This window comes from Acanthisitta chloris, unplaced genomic scaffold (assembly GCF_000695815.1).
Source record: "Acanthisitta chloris isolate BGI_N310 unplaced genomic scaffold, ASM69581v1 scaffold6452, whole genome shotgun sequence".
Classification (NCBI taxonomy): Eukaryota; Metazoa; Chordata; class Aves; order Passeriformes; family Acanthisittidae; genus Acanthisitta; species Acanthisitta chloris.
In genome coordinates, this window is record NW_008662088.1 from 4,149 (window position 1) to 27,275 (window position 23,127).

The window sequence follows — 23,127 nt, forward strand, 5'->3', positions numbered from 1 at the left end:
AGCACTGAAGGAAACCAAGTACCTGCTGGTAGAGTTTTGTGAGTATCAATTTCCACTGCCTCTTACCCTGATGGCTCTGCAGAGCATGACTGATGCTGGGGCACTCAAGTATGCTTGTTCTATCATTGCTTCGTCCCCCAGTAGTCCTTGTTTGTTTTGTTTTTCTCCATGTATCTATTTCTGACCAAAACTACAATAATTTATTCCTTTTTGGGGTGGTTAAATACCAGTCTGCTACATAAGACAGTGCTGAGTTGGCATTCTTTGCTTCCACTGTGTAATTTTGCAAATATATGTTTCACAGCAGTGATGGGTGAAACACATTTAAGAAACAAACAAACAAAAAATAATCAGAGAGCATTTTTCTCCCTCTTACATTTTCATCATCACTTTGTATGATGGTTTTGCTGGATTTCATCTCTCCTCTGGGAGTCTTTGGGCTGTAGGGAATGTTTTTTACAACGTTTTGATGTCTGTAATTGCATTATATTGGACTATTTCTCTGACAGTAGCAGTTGATTAGATGGAAGCAGGTTTGTGGTCCTTCTATTAGGTTCATGTGCATTCCTCATGGAGGGGGAAACTAGTGGGGCTTTTGAGTAATTAACCTTGTTAGAAGGTCTGGCCATCAAGTAAACCACAAAAGCAGAAGCCAAAATGTGTATTCTCATGATGTTACCCACCTAAAAGTTCAGATGCTGCATAATTTCCCATGCCACAAACATGGAACTGTATTTCCCAGCAGCTTGCTGGTAGCAGAAACCCTTTGATCTGCATAAGAGAGTGAAAGCTTTGTCTTGGTTGCTTGGGCTTGACCTTGCTTTGCTGTGCCACACTCACTGAGCTCAGTGCAAACATCCACTCTAGCCTTAAATTACACAAACACCTTGCAAACCAGCAGTGCTTTGGTGTCAGAGACAGGCACAAGCTGAAACCTCCAATCTGTTCCCAATTTGGAAGGGATATTTGAAAGTAAGGCAACATCCTAACTTTTCAGAAGTGCATCTAATTTGTTCTTTTGCCACACTACCAAACCTGGATGATGATGATGACAACGATAATAAAAATAGTAAGTAGTAGCAGTATAGGTGAATCTGGAATGAAAACACTTGCATTTTTCCAAGAACAAAACTTAAAATACACTAACAGATTAACAAAACTAAATATATGTTTAGATCATACCAAGAATGTCCTTAATCCTGAAACAATGTTATGAAACTTTCAATATTTTTAAACTTTCAGAATAATCACTTTAGAAAATTATTTCAAATGCAATGTTTAAAAGTTTTAGACACTTTTGAAAGTGTTGAAATTTAGAACAATTTTATTTATTAGTCGTGGAGGCTCTAAAGCTCTTTGCCAAGTTCAGTCTGCAGTTATGAACTGTTTTATCTCTCTGAAATTGCATCATTTGGTGAAAAAATGATTTATCAGAAAAATCTTAGCCATTCTCTATCCTCAGCATTGTAAGAGCTGATACAAAGCACAGAATATAAATGTCCATGTCAGAGAAGAGTTTGTAGCCAAACCTTGTTAGTACTGGCAGGGATTATCAACAATGAGATATTGCAACACACTTCAGGATTGCAACCTAATACAAATGGAAAGCAGACATGTGAAAAAACTCAGGAAGGGACAGGAGATGAAGGAAGAATTGGTCAGAGTACACTAGCCCAGGGACTTGGGCAGTCGAAGGATGTGGAGATCTAAACTAGGCTTTCTTCCCCCTACTTCAGAGCAGAGTCTTGGACCTAACTGATATTCCACCACCCTCACAACAGGCTTCTTCAGAAGAGAAGGACAAACACACTCTTCCATTCCCCACTGCATCTTCCAAACATTGTCAGAGCTGAACCACCACTCCCCAGCACATCTTGCTGCAGTGATCCTCACTGCTTTCTGCTTTGGATTAAAGGCCAACGTGTATCTGAAGGGTTTACTGAAAACTCATGGATTGCCTTTTCCCCACAAACCCTAAAAGCATCTACAGTCCCTGGAAAGAATTATGGAATCACTCACAAGAGTGATGAGCTCCACAGCCTAGATACATTATCTGGAAATCCCTGGGCTTGGTGTCTATAGCTCCTTTGGAGACCTGCCACTAAACAGTCTCTGGGCACTGAAAAACTGTCCCACAGTAAGGCACTGCCCCAGGATGTAGGAAACCTGATTCCACAAGCTGGATGAGCTGATTCCTTTGCTGTAATCGCTTCAGTGTCACAGAGCAGAGAGTAAAGATGGGACACACATGTGCACCTTCACGGAGAAGCCATAAAACCCTAATATTTCATGTCCTACTCCTTAAAACAGGCTACCTAAACAAACAACCTGTGTGAACATGGAACTATTAAGGAAACTTGACAACGTGAGAGAAAGGAACATTGCCCAAATCACTCAGGAAATCTGTGGGGCCGCCAGGAATTAGCTTCAGAAATTCAGAATGAATGCAGGGCCAGAAACCTCTCTCTTCTTGACTCATTCTCAGTCACAGAGATGTAGTCAGAGAATAGCAAGGAATCCCAGGCTTCCCAGAAGGTGAGATTTGTTCTGGTGCTGTGCAAACACAGGGGCAAGTATGAGCTCCAAACTTTGATTCAACACTCTGCCTTAGACCTGTCTGTTAGGAGAAAACCCCAACACTTTCCCTGTTGCATAACATTATTTACTTACCAGTCCCACAATATTTATCAGGTGAGGCCTGCTTTGATGTCTTCTGCCCAGCGACCCCCAAGTCCTCCTAATGCCTGTCAGTTCCACCCTCACAGTGTCCCAGGTCTGCCTTCCTTCAGGCAAGGTTTACTATAAATAACATGCTGACTTTCTGCCAAGCAGTGTATGGGTACCCTCTGGAGCTGGACAAAGTACACAGGGCAAATACCCAGTGTGGAAACAAAGTATTGACCCAGAAATCCAGCACTCTTCTGCCCTCTGAAGGGGCAGCATAGAGGGTGAGGAAGGCCACAGGAATAGAGGTTCTAGTGTCTCTGGGCTTTGGGAAGGCACAGAGAACATCATCTGAAAACAATGTAAGTATCACAAAGCAATGTGCCTACTGGATGCAAGTCCTGCTGCCTGCCCAGCTGAGGGATGTGCCCTGTGTGTGCCAGGAGCACATAATCTCAGCACTCAGCTGAAGGTGCTCTCCTGCTGCAGTCTGTGGCATGTCCCAAGCCATGCTAAACTGGTCTAAATTTCATACAAATGCCTATGAGTGCAGGGAATACAGAGCACTCGTCACCAGCAGAAGGTAGAGCTAAGATCAGTGTTGCTTGCATCAGAGTTTCACTCTTTATGCTATGCATTGGCTGTATATATGTCCCTCTGTTGACTTTCACTGCAGAAACTCACAAACAAATAAACACCAAAAAAAATCCCAAGCACTCTAACAAATATGCTTATCACAGGGAGAAAAAAACTTGGTACACTGCAAACACAAACACCAAAAGCTTTGCCTGCAGAGCATATGCTAATGCCATTTATCAGAAGAACTCAGGAAAAGGCCCAGACCCCAGGGAATATTTGACTTCACAGATCTGAGAGTGCCTGCTCCTGTCCTCTCCAATGAAAAGTTTTTGACTCCTGGATAAACATGGGACTAACCTAAGGGCAAGCACACAAGTGGTGCAGACCTTGTACTGCTGCTTTGTGTGCTAAGTGTGCTCCCATTTATAAAAATGTAATGTTTGCCTTTTCTAGCAGAACATTTGTACATCCAGTGAGGCACCAGGTCAGCCACAGGATTCCTGCAACCTCTGACAGACAATCTATGCTGGGGTAATGACATTTAATTGGCAAGATGAGGGTTACTCTTAAAGACAAACATCTCCTTTTCAAGGCCCAAAAGCTCAGGTTGAGGTTAATGAAAAAAACCTCAAGAAATTGCTGCCTAAGTGTATATACATATTAATTCATGAGATATATATTAATTCATGGTATATGTATATTAATTAATGAGATATATATATTAATCCATGGTATATATTAATTCATAAAAAGGGAGATTTCTAGAAGGGGGGGGACATGACTGATCTTACATCAATTATATAACTCCGATGATCAGCTCACTTTATGGAGCCAACATCCAAAGCAAACTCACTCTGGTGGTAAGAACTGAGTTCAGCAATGAACTGTGGCCTCCTCACCACAAAAGGTGAACACAAACATTTCAAACCCACCCAGAAGTTATTTGTTACAACTAAGGTTCCTACAGGAACACAGTGCAGTGTGAGAGATAGTGGAATGTGGATGCCTCATTCCCGGAGGCTTCATCAGAAATCTGTGCCAGTCTTTTAGGAGTAAACCTTCTGAAAAGACTCACTTCACTTGTTGCAAACTATGTGTACAAAAACCTGCAGGACGGTGGAAACACATCTGGACAGGTCCAAGAGTCCCCAGGTGATGTTCCAGTTGCTTGCTGCAGATTTACTGACTAGCATGAGTCCCTCATGTAGGTGTCACTTGCACATGCTTATTTTAATTAATGCTTTGAATAAGGATCCAAATTTAGAATAATCCTTGATGTTTGCATAGCAGAAGATCTCAAATGAGCAGCAAACATCAGTTAAAAAGTAGTGAGGTCTGCACAAGAGGCTATAGCTGTATCTCACTGTAGAAGAGAATGGGAGAATTCAAGGTCACACAAGAAAGTTTGCAACTGCAGCAAGACTAACATCCTTCCACTCCAATACGTTAAACATGAATCTATCCTTCACCTCAAGACTCTTCTAAAGAGAAAATATCTGTAGTGCAACTGTAAAAGCAGCCTACACAGAAGATGAGAAGTGGGACTGCTAAAATGACTTTGTGACCATGTGAGAAACTAACAGCTAGGAAATCAGTATCTACTATGACAAGAGGCACATTCACAATGACTGCAGCAGTCCTTAGACCATCAATATAGAGAGCAGAGTGAGATTGGAGGCCACCAGCAATTAGCTAAAGGAAAAGGAACTCATTGTACTTCCATGTATACTCACTTCAAGAACGATTTAGGATCATTAAACACATTTATATATCAGCAAATTTTTATCTGTCCACATTTCAATATATTTTAGCTCAGTAAACTGCAGTATGAAAAGGAAGTAGCAACTTACTCAGGTTATTGATGTACTGAAGAGAAAATCTCTCTCAAAATACAAGATTTCTGGTTCTCTTCCCACTTTTCATTTTTGAACTCTTAATTTATCCTTGTTTTTATTTACAACACAACTAAAACTACTGGTACAGAATTGTTAATATGATGATTCCTGACCTGGCAGCCTTTGAAGGGCCTTTTCCTTCTGCAGCTATGGCACACCAAACTGGGTGTCCCACCACCCACACCTGCCTTGCCTGGTGACTTTGCCACCAACTCTGTTACCTCTCATGTGTTTCTGCCCTTGTACTCTGCTGATGCTCAGCTCTCCTCGAGTCTGGAGCCTGTGATGTCATGTTTGCTTCAGCAGCTGCATCCTCACCCCAATGCCTGAAGCGATCACTGTCAATAAAAATCTAAACCAGAGGAAGCGAAACAAAACTCAAGAAAAGGCTCCAAATAAAAGGAGTGATGATTTCCTGCAACACTCAAGTGACTTGAAAAATAAAGCACCTGGGAGGGAAACAGAGAATGAGTGGAATGAAAAGGAATTGATGGAAAGCTGAAGAGGAGTCTAATCACTCAGGAAAGCAGGGGAAAGGTGCATGATGGATGTTCCCACCTGGTTTCTGGGTAGTCAAGGAAACAGTTTTTATCTGTCTGAAGAAGCCTGTTCACTGAACTTGTGTCTTGCAGTTATCAGGTTAATGGTGCTTGGATTTCTCCTGGTTTCTGACTGCAGTGATTACTTTTTCCAGGATGGAGTTACACTTTTCCCAGCTCCAGCCAGGAGCTACTAACCACCAACTCTCATTGTCTAAGTTACTTACGTGACTACCTGCAGCTCTGCCTACTTAGATCATTTGTGATGAGAGCTCATTCTTAGAGTATCTGTTTGGAATTGAAGTATTACAGAGAAAAATGGATCCTAAACCCCCACAGACAATCTATATAAATGTCTAGTGTCCATAAAGCTTAATACTCCCCGTATACTTGTGAAGCTTCAGCTTCTGTGGCTGGATTCACCGAAAATTTTTCTGTCCCTTCTAATTTCACTGTGTGAAAAGCATTTAAGCTTTCAAATTCCCAGCTGTGATAAAACCATTGTGCAACCTTAGGTTAGTAGGGAAAAAGTTGCTATACTGAAATTGCCTCTGGTGTAAAACATTGACTTGGAACTAGCTAGAAGGTGCTGCATCCTGATTCCTGTGGCTTCTTGCTCCTTATTCCAACTGCTCTCTGTCCAGAGCCAAGTACCCTTCCCCTTGGACAGCCCAGGAACTGTGCTGGGCTAGCCCTGCCACCTGCAGTCACTGTGGAGCAGCAATCTTAAATTGCATAGCAAATACTCCATGTTTTATTTAAAAGGCCACCTATCTTTGCAATAATTTTAAACAAAAATATTTCATAAAGGCTCAACACACAATGTCCTTAGAAGCAGCAGTATTTTTATAGGGTAGACATGCAATTTCTTACACTGACAAGTCAGAACTTCTATCATGATTTTCTGTAGTTAGCTCTAGAGCATATCAAGCTACAACTGGACATATGATTCCATTTTTTATTTATTTTTTTGTGCTAGGAGATAACACATAACAACCTTGTTGAGGAAAAGGTTCATAAGACCATTTCTATAAACTGGAAAAAGGAAATTAAAGTTAGGATAAAATCTCTTTGAAAAATCAAAATGTATGTGTTTGATGAAAAAGTAATTTTATGGGCAATTAGAACACAATTTGCTTTGGACTGTTGTCTCAAGTCTCATTTTCTTCATTTAGAGAAGTACCTTCTATTTATCACTATGGCATCTGAGTGTCCCCTGGACAGATACTAAGTCTTGTTCTACAAACAAGACTCCCCTTTGGCATGTTAGCAGCTGGAGCAGCTGTTCCAGTGCAGGGGGTTCTGTGAGCCTCTGCCAAGTCAGGTTTACAAGTGACAGAATTCAGAAGGACCTATCATGTTCATATCTTAAGAAAATGACATTATTTAATGCTAATCTTCACACTCCTTGCTGTAACAGTTAGGTGGAAAAAATGATTGATGGCTGGGATTCAGAGCAAGGATAATGATGAATAATGCAAGAAGAGTAACTCAGCACTGAGTTAGATTAGTGGTTTTATCTTTCATTTACTAGGACTCATACAGAAATGTCCATTTACTATTTGGTTACAATTACATTGAGCAATGTCTTCACCAGGTAGGCTGCAGAGAACTGCATTTGTAATTTTGTGAAAGAACAAAATACAGTTGTCTTGTTAGATTTATGCTTTGGAGCATTTTGTGTATGCTTGTGCAAGTATATCTCTGAATGTATGTATACACAGACACACACATATAAACACATGAACAAACACATGTATGAAACCAAGATTAGCTGAATGTTTTTCATCTCTTCCTATTTGCAAAGATACTGAAGAAACTAAAAATTCTCTGTGCAGAATCCAAAGAAAAAGGTTTTGCTCTACAATAGAAGAAATTTAACAAGATAGGGTATCTCAATTTTAATCAAAAAAAAGTCAAATTAATTTTCATTTCAACCCAAGTTGCAAAACTGTAAAGCTCCAGACCTTTACCTCTTCTTTCACTTTGAATATAGAGCAGCCAAGGTGTGACTAGTTTCTTTCTCTTGTCCTTTTTTCATGTTAATATAATTTACAGCTTCAGGGCCAAGACTAGGATGGCCCTTCTTCCACTAACCACAGAGCTGCCACTTGAGCTAGAGAGGGGCTGGCACACAGCACAACAGGCAGAAATACATTGCCAGTCTCTAAAAGACCAAACTCTGTTCCTCTCTTGAGCAGCCAAGGTGTGACTAGTTTCTTTCTCTTGTCCTTTTTTCATGTTAATATAATTTACAGCTTCAGGGCCAAGACTAGGATGGCCCTTCTTCCACTAACCACAGAGCTGCCACTTGAGCTAGAGAGGGGCTGGCACACAGCACAACAGGCAGAAATACATTGCCAGTCTCTAAAAGACCAAACTCTGTTCCTCTCTTCTCTTATTTCTGCATTACAAAGGTTTGCCTCAGTGAAGGGCTTACAAAAATGGGATCTTATCAAAAAGTCCTAATGTGAGTAATATCTAACTCTACCCTTGACCTTCGTTTAACTCATACCCACCACAGTCAGTGTTTAATTGTATAATTCCTTGTCTTATCTTCCCAGCAGAAGACTATTAAAATATTACTAGTTGTTCACTGTGGCTGGTCTAAGGACATATGGAACGGTGAACAGCCAGCAGCAATAAAAAGAAATAAATATAATTTCTCATGTATTTCTGAGTCATAAAATACCTTATTTAAATTCTCCAGCTACTGCTTGACACAACAACCTCCACTAGAAAGCTTCACATTGTGGTTTATGTAACCCACTTGCTTTTGGTTGGTCTTTTGCAGATGTTTCTTTATCTCGAGCATCTCAGACTGTGTCTGAAGAATTTTCTGAGGCTGCACGACAGTTTAAAAAAGAAGCTCCAAGAATCCAGTTTGGCAAAATTGATGTGACACACCAACATGATTTGAGAAAAGAATTTAATATTCAAGTGTTTCCTACTGTGAAATTTTTTGTGAATGGCAGCAGGGAAGATCCCATAGACTGCAAAGGTAAACTGTCTTATGCATTGATAAGATAAGGATATGTAATGACAGGACGTACCTACCTATTATGCTGCTGAGAAGAAAAATATAGTTGCTCAGGTAAAGAGTATGCAAGGTAGCAATCTAGTTTTGCCCACAGTTTTAAAAAGACAATTACCTCTGTACCAGTACAAGAACTTGAATATGAATTAATATTTCAAGAGCATAACTGAACTCTGTGTTAAATTCACACAGCCAAATTAATTGCTGGTGTAATTCCACTCAGTAGAGAATCACTCCAACAAGACAACTTACTCGTGTTTACTAGAGTAAACATTTATGAGTTGTGCTGAACAAGCATTTGGCCCCAAACCTGCTCCATTTGCCCTGGTCCACTGCAATTCCCATGGGTAATGTGCCTACAGAAATAGGCTGGAGCAACACTTTGCCTCTAGCAATGAATTGTGAATTCACTAGGTTCCTTAATACACAGATGCAACTCCTAAGCTAAGGAAAATAATTTTGCAACGTAGCCATCAGAGGGAGCTCATATGTGGCTCAGAAAAAAACATGGAATAATTTGAAGTCTTTTATGGAAAGTTATTGAGCAAAGTAGGATGGACTTGAGCAATCCCAGAAATCCAGGCCTTATTGGAGATTTTCATTCATTTATGATAGATATATACAAGCAAGGTTTTCCTTCCTTAAAACAATGAACTTTTACAGAGATGACAAAAATTGCATGACTTGGCCAAGCATCTGTTAGTGTACTCTGAGCACATACAGGTGAGTCACAAGTTTAATACAACTAACCAAAAAAAGGAACTTAAAGTTTGCCTCTCAAGCCTGTACACAACCAAGTGCTAAGATATCTTTAGCTGCTGAGCCCCCTGTGGCTGCTGCTGCTGCAAGCTGATCTTGAGTATTTTTAGTAACTTGCTCCTCCTTGCTATTGAATTTCTTACCAAGTTCCCACCATCTAGACTTGTGCAAACAGCAGTTTCTGCACAAATGCCACTGAAGGCGTGATGTGCCATACTGAACTTTTATTAGAGATGCTGACACCTGAAAGCAAAAGCCCTTACCGTCAGTCTCTGGCTAAATCTATGGCATTGACAAGAAAACCTCTTTTAAACTGGCAAAATTGACAGATTTGCTTGTGTGAAGCAGCAAATACAGAGGTTCATACCAACATGCACACAGTCACCCTTCAGCAGGGAGCCACTGTTTCAGACAACTCACCGGCAAGATGCAAGAATTAGGGAACTGGCTGCTGCTCTGGGCTTTGTCCAAGAGAGCTGGCAACAACCATTTAGACCACATGTAGTACCAGGAATGACAAATTACATTTTGTTGACTGGTAAATGCTTATGATGTGACTGGTAAGTGCAACAAAGTAAAATCTCACCCACCACCTATGACTTTTAACCCACTGAGAATTGGCAACTGAGTAAGTGTAGCATTTACCCAGTGACTTTTCATACAGGGCTTGGTACTTACTTCATACCACAAAAGAAATTTCAGATCTTGCTTAAATCAAGAAATGAATTCACATGTTTTATGGAAGATGGAATTTTTGAATGGTTGCCCTGGCAATGGACATAACATGAAAGCTAAATTCTAGGCTTTGTAAAATCAATTAAAACTGCAAGGCCAGACTTTGGCCAGCAGAAACAAGCTACACAGGCAGTTTGAAGCAACCCAATAGAAAGATGAACCACATGAAAAATACACTAAGGGGCTATATCACTGACATAAGCTGCAAAACCTCAATTCTGCATTTAGACAGCAGAAATCCAGCACTATATGGCCACTAGATACTGCTCTGTGCTTTGTTCTGCAGCCCATACACTCCAGAGCAGATGTCTGCCTGCTTCACCTTAAAAAAACAGTATTTTAAACAGTTGCAGTGCTGCCTACTGCCAAATTGATGGCAGTAAAATGGTCTGACTCAATTTTGATCTTGTCATACTGCTAAAATGCATAGTACCAGGACTTGCATCTTTGATAATCCACTTGTACTGTACATCTTGACTCTAGCACTTCACAGCACGCAGACTTGTTCTTTTTCATGTATGAGTTTCATTAACCCTTTGCTGGACTCTTGCTCTGGCCCAGCAAGGCTGTCTGTCATACTAACACAGATGAAAGGGCTACTTCACAGCTGAGAATTGAGCCTCAATTTCTTGGCTCAATTTCTCTGGAAACATAATCGCTTGAAAACGTATTTTTTAAAGAAACTCAAGATTCCTAAAACTCCTGAAAGCTTGAAGAGAATTTACCAAAGAAACAGACTGCCTGTAGTCTCAGCAAAACTGGCAGTAGTAATTTGGAACCCAAAAGATGGAACAATCCAGAATTAAAGAACAAGTTTGACACTTCAGTTTTGTTTCTAATGTCTAAACTGAAGAGATGCTGCAGCACCACAGAGAAATTTTAACATGTCTCTGTGCCTATCAAATCCCTTCTGCAGCACCAAAGGAACAATTCTGGCACCTAATTTAATTGAACAAACAGTTCAATAAAATCTGCAGTTGGTTTGAAGTCATTTTGGATTAAACCTCAGGTCGATAGTGCTTTATAGCTTACTGTGATTTTGGGACACATGAAATCTTGCAGGACAGGTTTTCTACTTGTCTGAATTTCCTCATCTCTATTCTCTGTATGTGATTACATATTTAATTGGACTTACAGCCATTTGCAGAAGTCCCAGAAAACACACTAGTGATCCACCACTGATCTTCTAGTGTCAGCAATAGTTTAAATGGTGACTAGAATCTGAGGTTGAATTTAGATGTCCCAAGCCCACTCAAAATCAGTTTTGACCTCAGTCCTAAGGAGCCCCAGTCCATCTGTATTCAGCATCCCTCTGCACTTTCACTGCTTCTATCCTGATTGCACAGAAATTTCTGTCATTCATTTTGATGGTTATTTTAACTCTCTTTTCCTTCCACAGGAGTCAGGCAAGCCTCAGCCTTTATAACATGGGTGAAAAGAAGAATAGGACCTTGCACTGTTTTAATCAACTCTACTGATCAGGCTGAAGCCATCATAAGAGCTGATGATTTGGCAGTGATCGGCTTCTTTAGGGTAATTCACAGGAAAATTCAAAAGGCTGTTTTCTGTTCCAGCTTTGGGATATACTGTTTACTATCACCACAGGTCCAAATGATCTAGAAGTCAACTGAAAAACTCGGACCCTCAGTTTTATCTGATTTTTAAACTTTATTTAATTGGTTTTATCTACTTTTGCACACTTCTAGACAAGAAGCCCAAGCAGAGATAAGAAACTCTCACACCAGAGCACATTTCCTTTATCAGTGCATAATGCTACAGCAGTGTTTGCATACCCCTGGCTAGTCACAGCAGACCTTCCTGTATCCTCAGAGAAAAGTGCTTCTGCCAAACCATCCCAAATTTGGTGGCTGGTGGGAAGTGAGCAGAACTATAGACCTACTTATCCTTACTTCATCCTCTGCTTTAGAGAGACATAACCCATAGTTGGTGTGAGTTACATTGCTACTGGAGTCTCCAAATACAAAAATTTGTAATCACTGCCCAGAGCTGTTACCTAATCACCACAATCCTGTTCAAACTTGGTGTAAAATCATAGATAGGAATAGCTGGAGGCTGTTCAGATGAAGGCAAGTTTCCTTCCTGCTTGAGTCCATGAAAAAAAAAAAAGGCAGTAAATATTACCTAATATACTGCAGTGCTTTTTCTTCATCTTTCCAGCTGATGATTTAAACAACTTGATTCAGACTTAGGGGGACAGAGTACAGTTTCATGAATATCATGCTAACTGTGGGTTTTAGCTCCTGCCAGTTGCCAAATCTACATGGATAGGAAGTCATAAAATATTGCCACTATATATCACTCAACACATGTATTTCTTTCTCAGGCAAATTCTACCAGTTTCCAGGGCAGAGCCCCAGATTTGGAGCTGAATGATAGAGAACAATAGTCAATAGGCATGCTGTCAAAAGTCAGTAAAACAGGAATATTTTTTCCCCTGCTTTTTCAATGTGCCCTTGAAATCTTTACTATTTGAAACATCCAATCAAGGATTTTTTTCTGACTTAAAGAGACTTTTATTCTGGCATCTCTCTACCCAGTTAAAAGCACAGTGTCTGCACTCATACCTGAACTGATAATGTCCCAAATGTGCTGGCTGCAGTAGACAGTCCAAGTTTTATGGACATGGAAAACAGGATTCATTACCAAAACACCCCATAGTAACAAAGCTGGTGAACACATACAGCATAATAGGACACACTGTGAAAATGCTCAGAGTGCCCAGAATTCTGCTTTGCAGCAATCTGCTTGCAGCCATTTAGGGAGGAAACCTGGGCCAGATTGAGTATCACAGTGATGCTGGAGAGTTCCCTGAACCATGCTGATAGCAGATACTGCCTGCAGATGTGTTTGACTGGACACTGATTTCACTCGGGGGCTGAAATGACAATAGATGAGCATGAGCTAGGGCATGTCAGAAATTTAAGGTGTGGAAGCCAACAAAATAGTGTCCAGGCAAATGAAGAGCTGTATTTGGCATTCTATTAGTCACAGATTGCTCACAAATGTGAGTGCCAGGATGTGTTGGAAGGTCTCAGCATATAAATTACTATTCATCTAGCATGAAATAATTGTCTGATTAAATCAAATCTGGAAATGTTAGCGTAGAAAACACATAATCACTGAATGATTATATGGGTGCTTTTATTGAAGAGCTCTGGGAGTCGGGGTACAGACCCAAATCTGACTCCAACATGGATCAGAGATGGATACATTTTATACTCTTCTCTTACATAACCATAGGTTAATCATTACATTACTATTATTCTATTGATTTCACCCAAGCATGGATCCCAGTTGCTTTTGATTATTGTTACACTCTTCCTTAGGCATAACTTCAAGTGTCCTTTGATCGTTGTTATGGTCCCCCCAAACATAGTTTCAAAATCTTATAATAATAATCTATTAATCAAGCAGGTATGTGCAGATAGATATGCAAGTACATACAAGTTCGTGTTGCTCTACTAAACATAATATCCATCTTTGTCACTAAGGTCTACCTTGACTACCACACTTCCAAACATTTTACTCTATGCTATGAGAAGTGCTGTTGCCTTTCATCATGCTTATATACTATTAGTTTGAGGGTGGACAGCACAGTGACTATTTGACAGATGTAGGAGTCAAGGTCCCTGCCTTGAAGAGCACTCAGTCAAAGCCCCAAACACATCAGTCAGGTCTTCTTGCAAGCAGAGAACCCTCCTCTCTAATCCATCACAACCTGCTGGCTGTGCAGGGGCTGTGGCAGGGGAGCAGCTGGTGGCATGATCCCTCCCCATATGCAGAAGGCTTTGCAGAGTGTGGAGGTGCCAGGGGAGTGAGGGTGGATGAGATTAGTACAGGAAGGACATAGGGGACCACACACCATCCATACTGACTCAGGCCAGATGACATTAGCTGGAAAGGTGAATGCACTAGCAGTGTCACAGCACTCCTAGGATCTCCCCTACTGTGAAGACCTCCCCTAGGAGGTAATCATGACAAGCTATACCCACTTTACAATTATATTCTCCTCTCTACCTCACAAGCCTTTAGGGACCTGCCTCACCTGTAGCTCTCACTCCTACCCGTCTCAGCAGGATGCAGGACACAGTCTTAATAAATACTCTTTCTTGGTCTAGGAACTTCACAATGAGAGTGTGGAGGTTTTCTGTGAGACAGCAAGAGATGTGCCACAGATGCCTTTTGGGATGACATCCAGTGAGGACGTCTGTGCTAACTACAGCATCCAAAAGAACAGTCTTGTTGTGTTTAAGAAGGTAGGAGTACAAATGCCTAGCAGGCAAGGTGCCTTAGCAGCTTTGGGCTATGGAAAGGCAGTTTGGGATTTTTTTTCACATTAAATAAGTTCCTAGTTGAAATTCAAACAGCTTAATAGAAAAATAATCCATCTACTGACAAGAGAGACAAGTAGGAGGCAAACAGCAACCTTTGGACAACAGGTATTTTCAATCTGGCTGCCTACATTCAGGCTCCTAATTTATACATAAAGATCTGCATACATCAGCTTTATTTTCTAACCTGACTTTTAATCAACATGCTGCCAGGTTCAGTGAGATTTGCAGATGTTCACTTCTTTTCCTCTGTGTTGCTTTTGGCCAGGAATTTTCTTCCAGTCCACAACACAAGTGGCCAACAACAAAAACCAAAACTAAACAGAAGTAGCACCAATATTTAGGCTAGGAAGTAGTCAGACCAAGAATTTCCTGAGCAAGCATATGTTGAAGAAACTGTGTACAGATGTAGAAAAGATCTTTCAGTATGTTAAGACTACTGAACAAATGAAAACTGTCAGTTGTACCTTGAATTTTAGCTATAATCTCATTCTGTAATCTAGTTGTGATGTTTATTTGACAAGCGATGGAATTTCAGTAACTGAGGATCATAAAACTCTTACCTCTAAAGACTGTCATTTTGCTTCTGAAGTTGCTAAGGCCACAACCTCACAAACCTCACTATTTGTCCAGGGAAAACCTGTGCATAATGAAGTGCTTGAAGATGGCAGACAGAACAAAGAGGATCTAACCAGGTTAATCAAAACCTTTACCTTGGATTTGGTCACTGAATACAATATTGAGGTATGTGTATTTCACTGGATTAGCCAAGGCCACAGGAGAAAGACAGGAACCCATGCAGAGAGAGACCTAGGGAGCTACTCTGCTCCTTCGTGACTGAGAATTCTGTCTTGTTTGACAAGTCTAGCCCTAAACACATACAGAAACAGCAGCAGAACCCAACACAAAGCTCTTGGTCTAACCCAGGCCAAATAATGCTTTCCTCTGACATTGTTTCTCAGAGGAGACAAGGAGTGGTAGGTCAAACAGTGAACTTGTCTAAGCATGCAAACACCTCCCTGCTGTGGAGCCAACACAAAGGCCTAGGTTGCTTCTGCTGCAACTAAATGGGGTGAGAGGTTGGAAGGTCTGTCCCTAATGCTGGTTCCAACCATTCTATTCCAATGCAGCAACAGGGTGCTCTGGGCCAAGACAAGGATGAAAGAAACCAGCCATAAGTATTGCTAGTGCAGGTAGGAATGGCAAGACATGGAAATACCTGCTTGCCTGGGGGATACCACATTGCCTCTGATCATGGGGTGGTGTGAGATATAGGGCAGCTCTGGACAGGGAAGGAGACATAAGGTGCTGATGCCACCTAGAAGTGACAGAAGTGCCCAGCCAGGTCTGACTCCTGCAGCTGGACCTCCCTGGGTAACATTGTCTTTTACTTTCACCATTAATTCTTCAGTCTGTGTTATACAGGAGGTCAGACTAGAAGATCACAGTCCCTTCTGACTAAAAACCTATGAATAATGATGAAGGGTTTTTTCTTGGAACAGAAAAAACACTCAGCAGCTGCTGATTCTTCTCTTTATCTTCTTTAAAACAATGAAAAAAAAAATCCAACGGTTATGGAAATGATCGGGAACTGAGTCTTAAAAAGTGAAATTTGCAATAGCAGAACCGAGTGATACTGATACGCTGAGCCTCTGATTCACTGTTCTGCTTACAAAGAGTGGAACAGATGTTGAGTCTTTTGTTTCCCAGACATCTGTGAAGATTTTTGATGTCCCTGTCGAAAATCACATCCTGCTGTTCACCCCAACAAACTCAGAGACATTCAATGCGATTTATGAAAACTACAAGTCTGCCGCTGCGGAATTCAGAGGAAAGGTTTGTAATGCTGAATCCTGCTTTGCAGATATGGATGCCAAAAGACCAGTGAAAAAGCACTCACCAACAGTACTGGTAAAAGTACACTGCTGTCAGTCCCTCTTCTAAGTCTACCTAACCATTTAAAGATGCTTTCAGAAACTATTATTTGAATTTGTTAAGGACAAGCTGAAAAACAAACTTTACTTGCAAATGATTCTTTAAAACACAAAGATCACACAAAGGAACACTAATTCCAGCTGTTCCCAATTAACCTGCTTCTGAAATTGCAAATATGAATTTCTTGGAGTAACTTGCAACCAAAGGTAACTTTAGCAAGGTTCTGGCAATTTCTAGCACTACCAGCAAATGCCATGAGGATCTCAGAGCACTGTCTGAACAGAGAGCTGGAACCAGCTACAAAACCTGAGGAATATTGCAAGGTATCTGCATAGCTTTGCTTGCAGCACATGTATACAGACAGTCAGAGGCTGTCACGCACACAGATATCTCAGTTTTCCATTGTCCTTCACTATGGTGCTATTCCTGGTCCAAGCCCATAAGACACTGAAGAATGGTAAGTTATCTTGTAATAAAGTATCACATATTGGTAAAGACATACAGAGTACAGGTGTTTCAGCTCTTCTGTCCTGTTAAGATTTATAAAGAAGAGAAATAAGCACTGTGAGGGGTAATTGAGAAGTGCAGTAAGTTCTAAAAGATGTGATAGCAAACCACTGTGAAAGGACAGAGGGGAAGCTCCATTCCTTTTGGCTGCTTTGGCATTTGTTATTAACTAGGATCAAGGCATGATAAAGTCCACAGAGCTGCTGGTTTTTGGTCTGAGACCAAAAATGGTTGCACACACACCTTGCTTTTAAGGTTAGATCCTAACCCACTGCTAAGCTCCATTTCTCCAAAATGGCTAAACCAAAGCTGGAAGACTCAACCAGATGCTTGACTCTCTCCTTATTATCAGATCCTGTTCATTTTAGTGGACACTGATGAAACAAGAAACGGACGAGTTTTTGAGTATTTTCGCATCAGGGACATTGATGTTCCTGCTGTGAGAATTCTAAACCTGACAAGTGATGCAAAGTACAAAATGCCTGCAGATGAGGTGACTGTGGAGAACCTAAGAGAATTCTGCCAGAGCTACCTAAATGGAAAAGCAAAGGTATGTTCCATTACTAATGAAGCTCTTCTCTACTACACCAGCTAGAACACCACCAAATTTGCAAAGCACCCCTTTTAACATTAGAGCAGTGTGCTGTTCTGATCAGTTTATTAATTTACTCATACCCCAGTGCATTCATATAGAGCTGTTGACAGAACATTCCTCTGTACTTACAGCTGAGGTGGACTACAAAGTTTTCCAGTCTTCCAGTGTAAAAACTGAATAGATCATTTATGGCCCAATATTATAGTTGATGTCAGTTGGTGTATTTTAGTGCTTCAGAAACTCCCTATGTCTCAATCATTCCAATACTATAATGGAGATATTTCACTCCCTTAGTAGGGAGAGAGGCAAACAGTGATTGGAACAGATTTTGAGGTTACATAGAAGTCCAGTAAATAGAAAATTGGCAGTTTCAGAGTGGAGTAAGATTTGGTATTTGTTTTAAGCAAGTTTAGCAGAGAGAACCTTCCCAGGGGGATCATTCCCAATAGTAAACACAGCATTTGTTGTCATAATGAGGCATCATCATACTCATGTGAAAAATACATTAAAATGTTCTGCTTACTCAGTGCTCTTCAGGGTGATTTACAGGGAGCAAAAATGAAGTAGTCAGACAGCAGACAGAATTTAAGAAATTTGAGTAATAGATCCTGATTTCAATGTTGGAGGGGAGCAGAAGGACAAAAGAGATGGGGGTGTCACCTCTTCCCCACCAAGATCTGCTCAAGTGGCACAGTCCCACCAGGGAACAACTTCCAGGGGGCATGTATGCCTTTCTGCTGTTGCACTGTGGTGTAAAAGAAGTTACCAGCTAATGTATTGTAAACTGTAAGAGTTGTGAGGACTGGAAGTGATGGTGAAGGCAGAGATTTAAGCAGCATTGCTTTCTTCTGTGTCTTACATCACTTTTGAGAGCCCACAATATGTAAGCTTTTCAGTAGTCTAACTTCTGAACATTGGGCAACAGGAATTCAGCACAAGGAATGCAAATGTGTTCCAAAAGGTCATTTTCAGGCAATCTACCATGGTGTCTGTATTCAACAGAGGGACAAGTAATTCTGACTACCAATTACACAGGGGTGCAAGACCCCAGGCCCCTGCCTAAGGGAGAGAAGGTGGTACCACATGAAGCCTAGCTAGGATATAAAGATACAAAAAATATCAACCAGTAATATCAACCAGTGCACATTAGGTAATGCCCTATCAGACTCATATTAACTTGAGCTGGAGTAGTATTTCTCAATGCTCCCTCCTCTTTCACAGCAATATTTCTGTTTCTGCTCAGCTACATCTCTCTAGTGAAGAAATTCCAGAAGACTGGGATAAGAAGCCTGTCAAAGTGCTTGTTGGGAAGAATTTCAACAGTATTGTCTTCAATAAGACCGTGACAGTGTTTGTTATGTTTTGTAAGTGTTCTTACTGAATTCAGATCTTAAGTTGCTTTAACATGATCAATTGGAAGGAAAAAAATTGAAACCCCATGCTTATATACCAAACTAATCTTTGCACTTTACAGAAGCTGAGCTCAATGAATTTTTATTGTTTGTGGAAAGCATTGAAGGAAAATTTGTGTCATATCTATGGAAACGCTGTGATACCTTTGCTGACTTAGTGTAACACTGGATCCCTTAAGTAAATATTTGTCAAAACCATATCAAATCTCAGTGTTGAAAGACAACATGACACTCGAACGTCATGTTGTACGATGGAACATTACAGTGTATTGTACAGCATGAGTCAGGCTGTCTTCCAAGGGCAGAGGGACAGCTAAATGAGACTGGTTACAATGCTCTAGGATTAAATCCCAGAGAGGAATTGTGGTTTAGCAAATTGTAACTCTTTTTTTCCTCCTCTGTCTGCAAGGAAAGTTGGCTTTCCTATGTGACTCCTCCCAGAAAGAAATCACCGCCCTATCCTTGTACCAGCTTCAGTAAAGCAAACATGCAGCACTAACAGAAATACAGCTAACTAGCTGTACTGCCCTGAGTTTCAGAAATTCATAAAGGCAGTACATTCCTGTCACCCTCCTTGTTGGCTGCAGCCACTTTACTCACAAGAGTCATTTTTACATTTCAGCATCCTGAACAAACTGAATGATCTAAGCAAGAATTGAACCAAATCCTCTGGAAATGAAAGGCTGGTAAATGGGATGCACTGTATTCAGCAGAGTGCCCCAGAAATTTTAGTTCTGTATATTCTCATGACTGAAGGACTGCAACTGTGTCATATGCTATCTAAGGGGATACTGGGTTCTCAGACTTTGCTTTCTGCTAACCAGCATCAGTGCAGTGCTCAGTATCAAAACAACTCTATACCTCAAACCCCTCCTTCTAGTGTAAATATAGTATGGTTTATGAACACAGTTTCAGTATGCAGGAAGTCTTCCGTGCTTCTCACAAGTCTTGCATCATCACAGGATGATGCAAGACTTACTTGGGTTGCATCTGATCCCTCTCCAGCAAAGTTGTCCAAGTGTAGCATGTTTGTGATAGTTATAAAAGGTTAAAGAGAGTTAAAGCAGCACTGCTCTCAGAAATGCAATAGTGAATGACTAGTTATCACTGCATGGAAACGTGAAATTCATGAAGAGTTTCAAGCAGAGACTGAACACAACTGAAATTCCAAAACCTGTTAACTTGAAGGGCTAAATAGGTCCCAGTGACTGCACCAGCACATGCTCTTCTGCCAGACTGTATCTTTCTGCTTTTAAATTTGCAGATGCCCCTTGGTCCCATGACTGCAGAAAACTCCTGCCAATCTGGGATAAACTAGGAGAGCAATATGAAAGTCGCAAAGACATAATCATTGCGAAGATAGATGTCACAGCAAATGACAACCTGTCTGTTCTGTTAGATCGCTATCCATTCTTCACACTCTTGCCTGCTGGACCAGATTACCAGGTGAGAAGCTGTTAGGGGAGAATGTGGAGACACAGCTGCACACCAAGGGAGGGGGTGTGTGTTTGCACAGGCACATGTATCATGGCAAGAAAGGAGTCCTTTAATATGAAAGCTTTGGTCCTTATCTTCTCAGCACAGGTTGTTGAGTAGACATTGCTGTCAAGAACCTGTATTAGAGGAGATGCCCTTCTATTGTCTCCTCCTATGTATGGGGCTGTGGCAAGAACCCATGTACTGACTTGGATAAGTCATTAGATCCTCACAGTCTGCTGTTTAACAGCATCCAATATGCCTGTTGAGTTCTAGCAGCAGTCTCAACTCAGAGTCAATTTACAGATATCTCCTAATGACTGCAGTGCCTTTTTACTTCAAACCATGACAAGAGATGTACTGTCACAGAACTACCTGGGCCAGTTGTTTCCAGAGCAGGTATGAGTATAGTCTTTAAAATGCTGGTACTGCTCTTGTTATAGCCTCTACATTTTCACAAAACCGAAATCCCCAAACTTTATTCTATAAACTTATGCAGTAATTATACTTCTTTCCAGTATCACATCCTCAACTGGGGATAAATATTTGTTGTCAAGACCAATGATTTTTGCAATAGGCTACCTACTGCATCAGCTATGTTACACAATAATCAGAAAATGATGCTGAAAGAGGAGGCAAAGAAAAATATGAAATAGCTACATCCTCCATCTACATAGCTAATCTAATTAAAAAGAAAATATCTCTGAAGCAAAAATAAAATTAAAATCTAAGATACTGTTATAATTAAGACATTACTAAGCTTTTCATTTTTCTTCTTAGTACTAAACTTAAATTAAATTCTAAGACATTTGCCCATGTCCTCATTTAATCTTTGAGAAAGAGATTTTCCTCTTGGATGTGCATGCACAGCTTCTAATGAATTGAACTGCAGTACTGCACACTCACACCATGTTTAGACTTTAGGCAGAAAAGCAGAAATCCATTAAATACTACTAATAAATGTCAGTTTGTAAAAAAAAAAAAAAAACCAGGAAAAACTTTCATTAACTATTAAGTTTTCCAAAGCACCAAGTGTTTTGATGCCGAGGAACAAGTTCTAGCCAGAGATGAACGAAAGAGTGAATTTGATGACTTATGTGGAGGAGGGAAGTGACCAGGCATCATCTGAGCTCCATATGTGATGCTGATGAGCAACTCATCCACTGCATCATCTACTCCAAATTTAAGAGAAAAACATGCAGTCTTTCAGATGGATTTAAGATGATTCTATTTGTTTCTCTGAGTTAAGTGAGAAAAATAATATTTACATACTCTTATGCACTGATTACTCTAACGAGAAGTCCTGACACATATCTTAAGTATCCAGTGCAGGAATAAGCTGCTTTACAGCTCTTCAGGCTCTGAGAAATTACTGTTCCAGCCATCATCAGAGTCAATAAAAATCAAGACTCATCTGAGAATATTAATTGCCTCTGGAGCAATATTATTTCTCAAGAAGCTTAAACTTGCAAACATAAAAAAAAAGTAGTTTCAAAACTGCCACACTTTTCATTACAAGAGAATACCTTACTGAAATACCAGACTTCTAGTAAACCTAAAGTGTGTAGTTTTAGAAAATTCACCAGAGAATGGAGATGGTTTCTTTATAGTCCTTTGAACTCAAATCAGGCATAAGTAACTAATGTAAAGTAACACAGCATTTTTGACCTCAGTGAGCTTAACCCAAGTGAGAATAGGCATCTGCCTGTTTCTAAATACACTCAGGTAACAGCACACAATGCCTAATGTCATGTACAAGACTTTTTGTCAAAAGACTTGTGCAAGATCCATTTATACTTCCAGAAAGCAAAGGTTTGATGGTAATGGGGAAATCTTTAAAATACTAGTGCTTAGACCTTCTCAGAGAATTTTAATGCTCTGAATGGAAACTGCTTCTTTCACTAAAATTCCTCAGAAGAAAATCCTTGATAAATCCCCAAAAAAATTCAGGTGATGCATAAGAAAATTAATGTCACTGCTCATCTGCCTCCTGTTCTTTCAAGCTGTGCAACAGCTGGTACTTCTGAACTATGAATTTGAAAACTATTTCAGAATCTGAATTTCCATAAAAATCTTTAGACAGCTTTGAATATCATGGCTGGACACTTAAAAGACTCTGCTCTTCAAAATACCAGATAATGCTGAAACCTGCTGTGCCTCTGCCCTCACTTTCTGAACCGAGCACAAAAGTCTAGAGTTTGGCCAGTCTAAAGAGCTGAAATCCTCCATCTAATTTTGCTGTTATTTCCGTAATTTTGTGTACAAATACTTAACCTGAAAACTCTTTTCAGGAGGTGGCCTATAGTGGGGAGTATACATTGGAGGCATTTGCTGAATTCTTAGAAGAAAAAAGCAAGAAACAAGCAGGACCAGGAGAGAAGGTAGGCATTTGATCCAGACACTGATCTGCTGTGTGATCCAGGGCATACCTTAACTGACTAGAGCATAGCTACACTCCTGGGCCACTTTCAATGCTTGGGTGGCTTTTAGCAGCTCATAGCTGGTTTCAAGCTGACTAGCTGGGCATGACCATGCTAACTGCAGTCATACACCACTGTCTGGCAGGCACACACCCACTCACATCCCTGTTTTGCTCACACAAAAACCTCTTCTCCCACTGAACATGTTATCACTGAGTCACT

The 23,127-nt window shown here is 40.5% G+C and overlaps 1 protein-coding gene across 1 annotated transcript in view; it reads left to right on the forward strand.

Annotated features, from left to right (window-relative positions):
• The window catches only part of LOC103798217 (protein disulfide-isomerase-like protein of the testis), a gene marked incomplete at its 3' end in the record, with an annotated part of 23,017 nt that extends 151 nt beyond the window's left edge, over positions 1-22,866 (forward strand). Inside the window, 10 exon segments of the mRNA XM_009070468.1 lie at positions 1-38; positions 8,472-8,678; positions 11,608-11,741; positions 14,348-14,485; positions 15,194-15,304; positions 16,271-16,396; positions 17,355-17,552; positions 18,841-18,961; positions 20,274-20,455; positions 22,777-22,866. The exon segment at positions 1-38 is cut by the window's left edge and continues 13 nt beyond it. Coding sequence (XP_009068716.1) covers positions 1-38; positions 8,472-8,678; positions 11,608-11,741; positions 14,348-14,485; positions 15,194-15,304; positions 16,271-16,396; positions 17,355-17,552; positions 18,841-18,961; positions 20,274-20,455; positions 22,777-22,866 — 1,345 coding nt within the window.
• Between the last annotated feature and the right edge of the window lie 261 nt (positions 22,867-23,127).